Source organism: Myodes glareolus, chromosome 9 (assembly GCF_982192425.1).
Source record: "Myodes glareolus chromosome 9, mMyoGla1.1, whole genome shotgun sequence".
In the NCBI taxonomy this organism is placed as follows: domain Eukaryota; kingdom Metazoa; phylum Chordata; class Mammalia; order Rodentia; family Cricetidae; genus Myodes; species Myodes glareolus.
The window spans coordinates 60,991,376-61,004,504 of NC_142034.1; the positions used below are offsets into that span (position 1 = coordinate 60,991,376).

Here is a 13,129-nt window from a genome sequence, read left to right on the forward strand (position 1 = left end):
GAGAGGCAGGGGGAAAGTGTTCTGTTTGCACAGCTTCCTTCAAATCTGGCCTAGCAGCCCATATTTAATTCTGTTCACCTAGGGCAGCCATTCCAAACACCATTCTCCTCCTGTCCTTGAACATCTGCCTCAGTTGTGGGAAGGCTCGCTAACCGGGGAATGGGTACTAAGTCCTGTCTTTTTAAGTTACTAAAAATAAGCACTCAGGTCACCCTATCCAAGCACCAGCAGCCAAATGCATGCTGGGCAAAACCAGTTCTTGCTGGGTGAAAGCTCACTCAGGCTCCTATTTTCTGCTTGCTCTCCCAGTCCCTGAATCTCTCTTCCTTTACTCTTTCGTTTTCGGCCTCCCCTATGCAAGGAGAATCAGACAGAGCTTGCAATTAGCCCCAGTGGAAGGCCCCATATGCAGCTGTCACCTGGGTAATGATCTAGATCTATCAGAGGGTACCCAGCAGGGAGAATACAAGAGGAAGACTAGAGATTAGAGTAACTGCCCGGCCTGTGGCTGTGTGAGCACATTTCTGAGGCTTCTGATGCGGCCATTCCTTGTGACTTTCAAAATCAGAAACTCCCTAAAGTCTGCCTGAGTGCAGGTAAGCAACAGTCTGTGCAAGTGAGGCTCAATCAGAGAGACACCCTGGCCCTGGTACTAACACACTTCCCAGATGTAATCGCATGAGGAGCGAAGGCCTTTAAGAATATGATTATGTTGAAGTGAGCATAGCCACTCTGCTGGGGCCCTAGCCCAATGACTGACCGCCTTATAAGAAGAGATTGAATTAGTAGGAATGTGCATGTACTGAGAAAAGACTGCGCAGAGGCTGAGGGAGAGCCATCTGCAAGGCGAGAGTGGTTTTCTGGAAAGTAACCCTGCTGCATCCTGACTGTGGACTTCCAGTTTGGGGGAGGAAATCAATTTATGCCGGTCTGCAGCATTTTGTCACAGTGGCTCAGGAGACTGACACCCTCTGCACACATCAGTCCTTTGCCCCCTCCTGAGAACAAAGTGGTTTCTGGGGGCATCATAACAAAACACCATACACCAGGTCACTTAGAGCAACAGAAACTGAATGTTCCAAAGAGGACCAAGATCAAGGTATCAGCAGCGGGGCTGGTTCCTTCTAAGGGTGTTTCCTGCTACCGTCTCCAGTCCCTGGTGGGCTACTAGAGACCTTCAGTGATCTTTGAACTGTTTAAGACTTATCTGACCTCTGTCTTTCTCTTCTCTGTGCTGTGGTTCATGAAGACATCAGTCCGATTGGCTCATTCTTCATAGCTCCCTGCCTCCATCGCTGAGAATCAAACCCAGGGTCTCGTGGAGGTAAGCCCTATACAGTGAACTCTACCCCGCTTTAGTAGGCTAAACAAAACACATAAAATAAAGATGTATGTGTTGGGGCCAGATTGAGGGGGGGCGCACCTTGAAATACTAGCATTTGGAGTGCAGACGCAGGAGGATCAGAAGTTCATGGTCATCCTGTGGGCATATTACAATTTCCGGTCCAGCAACCTGAACTATGTGAGACTACATGAGACCCTTTCTAAAAATGAATGAAAGAGCAAATGAAAGGACACACGAAAGGAAGAAAGTTAAGTATATACTTCCAAAAAACAACAGGGTGCTTTGCTAGTTTGTGAAGTGGCTAAGTCCTGGTTCATTTTTCTTAACTTGGTCACCTACAAAGACCCTATACCCAAATAACACCACATCCATAGACATTTAGGGTTAGGAGTTCAATATCATTTTGGAGGACCATAACTCAACCCTCAACCACTACCTACCAAAAAGTATTTCTAGATGCTGATGCAAACAGGCAGTTATGGGTGAGAACCACAAGACCGGGTTCTGTTCTCCCTACTCTCAAACCTTCCACTCTACTTATCAATGTTTTGAGTTCTTTCATCATCAGCTAGAACTTTCCGGGTACAGAAGAAAGAGAGTGCGAACCTCAGGTACCTCCCGAAAACCACACCGCCGCCAGGTACTTTTCCAAGGGAGGTGTGATGGCTAAAGGGCTCCTCCATCTGGACTCTTGAATGGAGGAGGACGAGGGCCAGAGCTGCAGAGTTCTGTGCCGCATCCATTCAGATGCACACATCTCTGTGCTGTGGCTATGTATGTTTTTGTATGTTCTGTGGACTTGGTCTTGGCTCCCAGGGAAGACAATAATGTCTGGAAGGGGCTTCACATGAGCTTTTGTGGTCACATTAGGCTCGAAGCCGAGAAAATCAGAGGGCAGCAACAGACACTTCCAACGAGAACAAGACGGGAACCAAAGAAGAAAGAGGGCCAGAGTCTTTCAAAGCCACCTTGTTGACCTTGCCCAGGGGTGATTAATTATACATCATCACAGGACACGACACTTGTTTCAGAAAGGCTTGTCAGTGGAAGGCAACCATTTGGGTTTTTATGGAATCAATCCAGGTGATTAGGGAAGAAGCAAGACTTGGGCAAAGGGGAAAAAAAAATCTACAAAGCAGCCTCGCTGCACACGCATATTTGCTCTTTCAAAGCAAATTCTGCAGGAAATCCCAGCTGTTGATGCAAACCTTCACAGCTAATTTGCTCCCAGGGGCATATTGGCGACCATTATCCCAGAAGCATACACATGAAAATCCCATTATTTGGAATATATTCATTGTGTTTCTGTTTAACTCTAGACTGTGTGCTGAGGAGTTAGGAGTATGGGAGAGAAAGCGGAGGAGGGTGGAAGTGATCTCTGCTGCCTTCTGCCAACAGGAAGGACACCCTCCTGGTGGCACATGCAGGCTGCTATTATGGAGAGTGTTTAAAACCACAGGTAACAGCAAGTCATGGGCTGCGGGTGTAAGTATTGGGGGTGGAGTTAGGAGTGTGTGTGTGTGTGTGAGAGAGAGAGAGAGAGAGAGACAGAGAGAGAGACAGAGAGACAGAGAGAGACAGAGAAGTGATAGGTGAGTGTGTGTGTGTGTGTGTGTATGATATATGGAGTGTGTGCATATATGATGGATGGCTATGTGTATATGTGTATATCTAGTGTGTGGGGAGGTGAGTATGTGTGAAGTGTCTCTGCCCGGTGTGTGTTGTGTGTGCACACACGAACATGTTGATTTCTGTGAATTAGTTGGTACTGTGGGCAATGCCGGGCTACACCACCATGGTCACTGGTCACTTTGTGATTCTAAACTTCGATTTCAGGAAAATGCTCCATTCACAACTTTTAACTCCTAAAATCAGTACAGGAAGACAATGCGTACTACTTTGCTGGAGAGATGGGATAAAATATCAGCCAAGGGAATTATCTGATCCTAGTCTGCCTTCCCTTACTGCCATCGTCTGCAAACTGACTCAGCCTGTGCTCTTTTCAGTGCTGACCCCACACCATCATGTAGAGCTCTTCCACATAGGTCATCCTCACCCAGTTTCTTGGCTGCTAGAACTGCCCCCAACTCCTCAGTCTTCCATGCGTCTTCCTGCCTCCTCCTTCAAGAACCCCAGTGTGACACACCTCGCCACCATGCACCTGGTACAGATGCTTGGAGAAAGGCTGTCGTGTGCCCTCCCGTGGAGGAGCTCAGCAGCACAGACAAGGTGAGCACCTGGATGCTAACTTTGCAGTCGTTAGGCCCCTGTAGCCATTCACAGACACTGGAAACCACTGTTCTAGTGAAGCTTTGATGAACACACTGCTCCTGACTAGTCAGTGAGTCTGGTTTTCTTCTTAGAGCGCTTCCGGGGTTGTCCATCAAGAGACCAAAGAAGGAACTCGCAACCCACAGCCACACACCAGCTTTTTCCGTCCTCTCCAGGTCAAACCATTATTTTCTATTAACCTTTTCCAACACATGAAGATGAAAGGGGGAATTGTACAAGGAATCCTTACATCATTACCATCAACATCGTTACTACCATGTGGCCCACCTGGGCCTCATGACTGTTTAGCCTATTGACTGCTTAGCTTGCCGTTAGTCCATCACAAAGCTACTTGCCAACTTTGGCTCTTGCATTGGTGGCACATGGACGTTGATCAAACCTTCATGGAGCTCTACCAACTGACAAGTCATAGGACTGTGCAATGTGCCAGCTCTGGGGACATAAATAAGCAAAAGAGAAATTATAACCGTATGCAAATTACAAATATAAAGAGAAAGTACTACCAAAGGTGAATGGAGCAGCCACCCAGTAGAATCTACGCATTGGTTAAATGAAAGAATTCTGTCTCTCCTGTATAGTTTACCCAGATTCATGTATGATTTTCTTGCATCCATATATTAGAGATCAACATAGATGATCCATCCAAATCAAACATTCAGAACTCTTCATGGGAAGAAAGGAAGAGAGAAATTTGACATTGCCATGTTTGTGAACTTCTGTCCTGGGAAGCTTCTATCCAATGAGAGATACCTTTGAAGTTTGCCCTTATGATACATACCATTAGGTGACAGATGCAGAGAGGGGAACCTGGGGTCCTCTTTGAGATCGATTTGCAAAGGCTGGATAAGACTTGGGAAGAGAGAGAACACCAAGGGAGCAGAAAGACCAAGCCCAGCATGGCTGCAGGAAGAGGCGAACATGAACAAAGTGAACCGTCTCTCTCCAGCACTACTTCAAGCGGGTTGTGCTCATTTTCCAACGCTAATAAAATCCTTCCCAAGGTTTGCTTTCTAACACCTAATAAAAACTCAAAGAAACAAGGCCAAGTGTAGTGAAGGACACGTATAATCCCAGAGCTCTGAGAGCAGAGGCAGAAGAACTGCAGCAAGTTCATCAAGGCTTGCCTGGTCTACACAGCAAGTTTCGGGCCAGCCAATGAAACACAGCAAGACCTCCTCCCAAGACACCAAACAAACATTAAAGAAAACCTTAAAGGAACATGTCTTTGTTGAGGAGTGGAAATTTGTTATTATACTTCCAATAAAAAGTAAAGTGTTGCATTTCCTTAAACATAAACAAAAACCAATGCGTAGCAAAGAAGACAAGCAGAAGTCAGTTATGAGGGGTGGATTTTAATTCTTAACTGTCTTGTGATCATTTTGTGATCATCCCTTTTCTCACAATACTCATTATAACTACTTTCCAAGGAAGCCCACTCATTCTGTATTAATAGTGTCTTTCTAATGAGCAATAAATGAGGGATCGCCTTTTTTAATTGCCCCAGAGTGAGTCCTCCCTTTTGTTATAATGTGCTGCCCGAAGCCTGCTGCTTAGGGGCTCCTCCTGCTTCTAAGGGCTTGTGAGTGCCTCTCAGCAGCTTCCTTGCTGGAATAAAAAGGAGACACTCACAGCACCTCAGCTGCACACAATTAATCCCCTGCCAGGATGCTGTTGGTTGAATGATTCAGCAGCCTTTCAAAGGGCCTGACTAATCTTCATGCATAGCCAACATGTGCCACTACGAAGTCAATGCAACATGCAACGTCAAGAAATTAACCAGATTTATTCTGGTGGGTGGTGGGGAAAGCGTGCGAGCCAACAGAGGAAGGCAGAGAGGAACAAGGCCGCCCAGCAGGGGCAGGAACTCTGTCTTGAGGACGTGGGAATGACCTCCCAACCAAGGCCAGGCACATCCTTGAGATTCACGTAAGCATGAGCCTAGGACTTGTCACTTTGGAAGTCTTTACTGAGAGAAAGAAGTTCTGGGATGAAGGAAGTTTGGGAAACAGAACTAAACAGGTTTTGTTCCTGGTGCAGAACCTCTCAGAACTGCTGCTGTTGTGTCTTTTACTTGGTTTCCTCTCATAGGAACGTCCTAGAGAAGAGTGGATTTGTCAAAACTATGAAATCAACCTTGCTGGATTGCTTTTCAAGACATTTGTGGATTGTACCAGTGTCTGGTTGATTGAATCTTGTCCAGCAATATTCTCCATACCCCCGTGTCCTTTCTTTGACCCAGGATCCTAGCCAAGGTTGTAATCCATTTAGTCAGATGGATCGTTGATAATTTCCTTTTAAAATCATCGTAGATTTACAGAAGACTGCAAAAGCAAAAAAAGCACACAGTGCCCCTCTGCACCCGCCACACAATTTCCTCTGTCATTCTGTCCTGTATAAATAACTCTGCCTTGGGAAAGCCGTGACGCTGACGATGTCTGCACGACACAACGTGCACTTGGTGTTGTGATGCACTTGTATCTTCCAGTGAGACACGGTCTTCAACCCCATTTCACCTCAGAAGCCAGAGGCTCAACTGGTTTCCCAGGAGGACATTAGCACATGCCAGTGGGCCGGGAGATGACTCGGGTCCTCAAGCACACTTCTGAGAGAAGCAGATGTCTTCTGGAAGCACGTGCCCTCAACAGACTGAGGGTAGTAGACCTGCGACTTCAGTTGCAATGATACAAACCCAGACCATTAGATATTATGGTGGCTGCCGTTTGACCCTTCCTTCCCACCATAGGCTTCCTATCCGGTGCTCAGCTCTTTTCCTCAGAGTGTGTGCCTTACATGAGCAGGAAACACAGGAGCCACAGTGAACTGGCCAGTAACACGGAAGCACACTCCAGCCCTGACCACCTGAAACCAGCATCACAGTACAGAAACTCAGGCTGCCTTGCCGGCCCTGAGGCCCACATCAGCATGGCCTAGAATGGTGTTTCTCAATCTGGGGCATCAAACAGCCCTTCCACAGGGGTTGCCTAAGACCATCAGAAAACACAGATATTTACATTGCAATTTACAACAATAGCAAAATTACAGTTATGAAATAGAAGGAAAAATAATTTTATGGCTGGGGGTCACCACAATGTGAGGAGCTGTATTTAAGAGTCCCAACATTAGGCAGGTTGAGAACCACTGCTCTAGAACATCTGTGGGGAGTTGGGGGGGGGGGTGCTTGCTTTTCTCACAGTCTCTTTGATGTGGCTGCTTCGATCCTGAGTTTGCTAGATTCTGAAAACAATATCTTTTATGTGCAAAACAGATATGCTCAGCTCACCCCAACCCTGCCTCTCCTATGGCCGGAACACTGTCATTGAAACTCATATACTAGCCCTGAGCTGCCATGCCCAAGACCATGGATGACAGGGTGAGCGCAACTGGAAAGCCTTTTCAAGCCGCATGGGTTTACATTTTGGCGAGACTGTTTCAATGCTGTGTCTGTGGCTCCCAGGCCCCAGATCAATGGCATCGCGATTCCTGTGTTCTTCAAGCTTCACAGTAGATGGGGTAGATAGATCACGAGATGACACGCATTAGCTCTACTCCAGTGAGCTTGAAGCATGTGTTCCCAGCTTGCAAAGATTATGGAAGGGAATCCGCATCTGAGGTTAGTCACAAAGCTCTTGACCAGGATTAAGAGTTCAGGCAATGCTCGCAGAATTGTTTTCATCCCTCTGAGTGAACTCGGAAGTCAACCAGCAGCCTGATTCCAGCAATAATGAGCTATAAGGAGCCTGTCCCAGCCCACCCAGAGAAGCAGGACCGTGGGGGAAAACATACATATTCTGGTGAGCAATCCATGGGGTTGTCCCCCTTTCAAAAAGAAACTGCCCTGCACAGTACTGACAGAAAACAAAGGCTTCGCCTATCTTCCCGCTCAAGTTGGATGGTTAAAACACGGGGAGACGAGAGGGAAAGAAAGATGTAAAACATTCCAGTTTGAAGTACGACCCTGTAGGGTTTCAAAGCCAGCTTTTCCAGAAGCCTAACTGATTGGCGCAGTCTCAAACCTCTGTAGGTAATTTATAGTCCTGGGCTAAATGTGTAGCATTGCCAAGAAGCTGTATGTGCAAATCTTAGCATTCGCAAAAATGGGCTTGGTATTCTTCCTGTGTGGAATCCTGGTGCGGGGCTGAGAAAGACTCCCCTGCCACTAAAAGGAGTCCTTGTTTCTCTGCAGGCAAATAAACATCAAAGAGAGGAGGTTCTGAATGGCCATCCCTTCCCTCCCACTTGAAACTTCCTAGTCGTTCCGTCCCTTGAAGAGGGACCTTGCAGTGGTCATTCTTTCCCACGAGCAGGTAGGCTCCTTGTAGCAATCCTCGCAAAGCTACCAATTCCAAACCAGGATGTCTGAATCAAGTTTTACCCCATGCCCCCCTATTTGTTTTATTCGTCTTTTTTTAAAAAAAAGATTTATTTCATTTTACGTATGAGAACTTTGCATGTGTGTATATATGTGCATTGCATGCACACCTAGCATCCAAAGAGGCCAGAAGAAGGCATTGGATCCCCTGGAACTGGAGTTATAGATGGTTGTAAGCCATTGTGTGGGTGCCAGGAATTGAACTCTGATCCACTGCAAGAACAACAAGCCATCTGAGCTACTGAGTCATCTCTCCAACCCTTTGTTATTGTATGTATGTATGTATGTATGTATGCATGTATGTATGCATGTATTCCTTCTCTGCAGTTTGTCATTTCAATCACACACCAGCCATGAATTTAGATGGTAATGATATATTTTTCTGTTGTGTAAATTATCTCAGAAAACAAACTCCTTCAGTAGTTAAACTATGTGCACTCAACACAGGCAGGAACTCTGGCAGCTCTACCCACCGGGAAGTTCTGAAGCGGTTACCAGACATGGAGATCCATGACCAAGGCCTCCATAGGTCACTCATGAGACACAGAACTATGCCCTACTCAGAGACGATTGGAAAGTCATTGCTTTGGATTCAGGCTTAAGAAACCAGGAAATGGAGACAGAGAGGACATTCTAGACTAAAGACAGAGACCTTGGGTGGACAAAGAGAAAAGAAAACAGTTGCCGCATTCAGTCAAGCTATGAGGGTCTGGAGAACGGTATGCATATGGGAGGCGGGAGGTGAAGAGAGACAAACTCAGCTGAGGAGGCTTACAGCAATGGTGTGCGAGGGGCATCACCGGGACTTTGAAGGACCAGGAGCCTCCATCACTGTCGGGTTCATCATTCCTGTCCATCCCTCCACCAACAGTTTAGGAAATCTGTTAGTAACCATGACACTGGGGACAAGCAAGCATGAGGAGGTCCCTGCATGGGTGCAGAGGGCGAGCACAAGCAGAGGTGAAGAAGGGAGGGCAGACGGGATGAGCGGGTGAACATGAATCCCTGGACATTTTGTACTGAGGGTAGGGGTGAGGTAACCTTCTCTCTGGTCTGCTTAGCCGGAGCTCACACTTGCCAGGGAAGGGGCTCAGTAGGAGGGGAGATGGGCAGCCATCTTGGAACAGCATACTTGGTCTCAGCTGGTCCCCATTCCATAGCAGTATACCCCTAAGGGTTATCATATCTCAGTCTTCTTGAGGCATCTGGTCACAGCGCTGATTATGGCATCTGGTTCCCAACCAGCCTGGAAAAGGTCACCATATGACCCCCTTAGGCCGTGACTCTGGCCCCTCTAACCCTGCCTCTGCAGGTGGAAGAGACATTGAAAGAAATGCCTCAGAGCCACTGAGAACTCCAAGTGCTGGAGACACTCTTCAGTGAGCTCAGGACTTAATCCCCTGCGCTGGTGTCAGAGAACACTCATCCGTCAGCCCAGCCATCTGAACCATCCCAAGCCGGCAGCTCCGGGGCAGCTGGAGAGAAGCTGATCAGAGCCTTCCTCTCAGCTGGAAGGATGTGCTGTTCATGAGCTCCATGTGTTTCCTAGAGAGCCGCATTTGGCCCTCTTCCCCCCCTGCCCACCACCATCAGCACCACCCATGTGTAGACAAGTGTCTTGGGATCAGTGGGAGATTGTCAAAGGAATAAAAGACGTCCTCCGCCCCAGAAAATGCATCATCTAGCTGGGGGAAGCACAACATCCGCAGATGGGCAAAACAGCTTCAAAACACATTGACAGAGACACTGCGGAAAGCCTCCGAGGGAGAAACCACCCCAAGTGGGAAGGCGCAGGACACTTCACACAGAGCACATAGCACGCGACCACCCTCTCCAGCTTAAGCACTTGCTTTTCACTTAGAGGCCACCCCATTCTATTCTAGAAAGGGTTTTCAGAAAACAATGAGAATTTCGTTATGGAAATAAGTGACCAAAGGCTTTGTCGGATTTAGTGGTTCTTGTCTCCAGGTGTTCCAACAAGCTTGGTGGTCTGTGGTTTCATCACACTTGTTAACAGGACAAAAGGCAAATCTTCATGAAGACCCTGACCGGCAAGACCATCACCCTGGAGGTGGAGCCCAGTGACACCATCGAGAATGTCAAGGCCAAGATCCAGGATAAAGAGGGCATCCCCCCCGACCAGCAGCAACTCATCTTTGCTGGCAAGCAGCTGGAAGATGGCCGCACTCTTTCTGATTACAACATCCAGAAAGAGTCCACCCTGCACCTGGTCCTTCGTCTCAGGGGTGGCTATTAATTCTTCAGTCTGCGTTCCCAGTGGGCAGTGGTGGCATTACTCTGCACTGTGGCCATTTGTCCATTCTAAGTTTAGAGATTACCGCTTTCAGTAATAGCTATACCTCTGTTCAAAGTGTTAATAAAGGTTTTGATGCGTGGTATGGTAAGAAAAAAGAAACTAAAAGTAAAAAAGAACCGGACTAAAGGAATGAACACAGAAATGCCAAATGTAAGTTATCTCGAGATAATTTGGATTTTCTTTTGCTTGGTGAAATCAAGCCAGATTTGGTATGTAGTTGTCATCACCAATACCCGGGCATGGAGGACACTGAACTCTAAAACCTTGCTTAATCAAACCTTATTCTTGGGACACCAGCATCTTCATAAAGGGGATAATGATAGAGCGTGTTCAAACCAACTCCAGGTCTAAGTGAGAGTCTGCATTTCAAGAGGAGCCTAAGGGGGTCACAGAGGTGACTCAGTGGCTAAGAGCAGGTGTTACCCTTCCAGAGCATTGGAGTCAGAGGACTTGAGTGTGTATGGGGAGGGGGGGTGGAATCTCATATCACTTGAACCTACAGCTCCAGGGGATCTGGCTCCCTCTTCTGACCTCAAACACCAGCACACATACAGCATACACTCAGATGAAACATACACATCTACACATAGACAAAAATAATACTTATTTAAAGTCCCATTATAAAGGTTCCTTCCATCTGAAATTGCCAACAGGGGATCTCGAGGAATAAGAGACTATTCACGGGGATTTTTACAATCAACTAGCAAGTGATTGTTTCTCACAGCAACTTTTAAAATACTAAAGACCATGACATAACAGCCTCCGAAGCGGGGAATCATGGACACAGCACCAAAAGGATGATTCATAAAAGAAAAAAAATAGGTAAGTTGAACTTCATCAAAATTTAAAATGTTTACTTCATGAAAAGCTTTGCTTGGAAAGTAAGATAAACTGGAGCTTGGGAGAAAACATTTGCAAGCAATATATTCAAGTCAATTCTCTAGCTGCTCAGAGCTATAACTCAATAGCACCGTGCTTACCTAATAAAGACGAGGTCCTAGATTTGATTCCTAGCACCCCTCCACACACACACCTTGAAATATACTCAACAAAAGATGAATAGTATCTATAATACATAAACAGTCCTGCTGGCCAGGCAAGGTAGTATAAACCATCGATTATAACACTCTAGGCAAAGGTAGACAGGCTCTGTGAGCTGGAGGCTGCCCTGGCCAATATAGAGAGTTCTCGGCCAGCTGGGGCTACACAGTGAGGAAGGCTGTTAAGAAAGAAAGAAAGTAAGAAAGGAAGGAAGGAAAGAAAGGAATGAAGGAAGGAAGAGAGAAGGGGAGAGAGGGAGGGAGGGAGGGAAAGAAGGAGGGAGGAAAGAAGAAAGAAAGGAAGGGGAAGCGAGAGAGGAAGGGAGGAAGGGAGGGAAGGAGAGAGGGAGAGAGGGAGGAAGGAAGGAAGGGAGGGAGGGAGGAAGGAAGGAAGGAAGGATCCTTAAAATTCAGCAGAAACAAAATCCAACTAAAAAAAAAATTGAAAAAGAGAAAGGAGTAGACATTCAGTAGACCAAAAGATGGAGGGCAAAGAAGTCTGTGAAAAATATCTGTCCTCACCAGTGAGGAAATGCAAATTCAACCACAGGATGGTATCACTGTAGACCCATCAGAACAGCTAACACAAATAACTGTGAGCCTGCCAAGGACAGAGGGAAGTCTCTCTCACACACTGTGCTGGTGGGAATGAAAACATGACCCACAATGGGAAATGATCTGGCAGTTTCTCACCAGAATAAACACACCACTGTCCCACAGCCCAGCTTCACAAGGCTGGCGATTTATCCCAGAGTAAAAAGATTCACGTTTGCACAAAAATGTTTACAAAAACATCCACGGCAGCTTTATTCATAACAGTCACGAAGTAGGAACAACCCAGGCACCATTCACGAGAGGAAGGGCTGAATAAACACCAGGGTATTGTGTAGCAGCAGAAGGCTGCTCCCCAAAAGAAGGGACCACTGACACGCAGAATCCCAAGTGGATCTTATGGACATTATGCTTAGTGATAAAAGTTGAGTTCAAAATGTTGCATTCACCCTGATTCCATGTTTTATAGCAACGTCTCAACAAAACAAAACTATAAAGGTGGAGAACAGCTCCTCTGTAGCCAAAGGGTAGGACATTTCTAGGGCCAGGAGTATGATTACAAAGACAGAGCAAAAGGAGCTTCATTGTAGTGAAGGGACAGTTACATATGGGTGTGCACATATACACATGAAGACTCACTACACACATGCACACATATACACACATACCTGTATACATACATTCCACACATGTGCATATATACTTGCATGCACACACATACATACCACACGCAGGCACACATGCCCACACGGGCCATGCAAAGCTTGGGAACTGAACAAACTCTTCAAACTTGTTAACAGTGCTGAGTCATTGTTAGTTCTCTAGTTTTAATGCTTCATTAAAGTCGTAAAAGCTGTGAGCATTGCAGCAGCTGGATGATGAGCTCATGGGATTCCTTGTGAAATTTTATAACTTCCATGGATTGATAATTATCTCAAGATAAAAAGGCATCTACACACTTCATTCTAAAGGCAATTCAATAAAAACTCAAGTAGTGTGATTTAAGCTTACTGATGTCCTTGTAATGTTCCCCAAGGAAACAGACAAGCACTATTACTACTAAAGGGATGATGATGGTGATTATGGTGGTGGTTATGGTGGTTATGGTGGTGGTGGTGATGGTTATGGCGGTGGTGGTGGTGGTGGTAGTGGTGGTGATTGTGGTGGTGGTGGTGGTGGAAGAGGTGGTGGTAGTGATGGTGGTGGTAGTGATA

At 46.4% G+C, this 13,129-nt stretch overlaps 1 protein-coding gene across 1 annotated transcript; it reads left to right on the forward strand.

Annotated features, from left to right (window-relative positions):
- The first annotated feature begins 10,021 nt into the window (after positions 1-10,021).
- On the forward strand, positions 10,022-10,289 carry LOC148120932 (uncharacterized). Its single transcript, XM_087909601.1, has one exon. It carries the CDS (start codon positions 10,042-10,044, stop codon positions 10,261-10,263), a length of 222 nt encoding a protein of 73 aa, XP_087765727.1. The 5' UTR covers positions 10,022-10,041; the 3' UTR covers positions 10,264-10,289.
- The last annotated feature ends 2,840 nt before the right edge of the window (positions 10,290-13,129 follow it).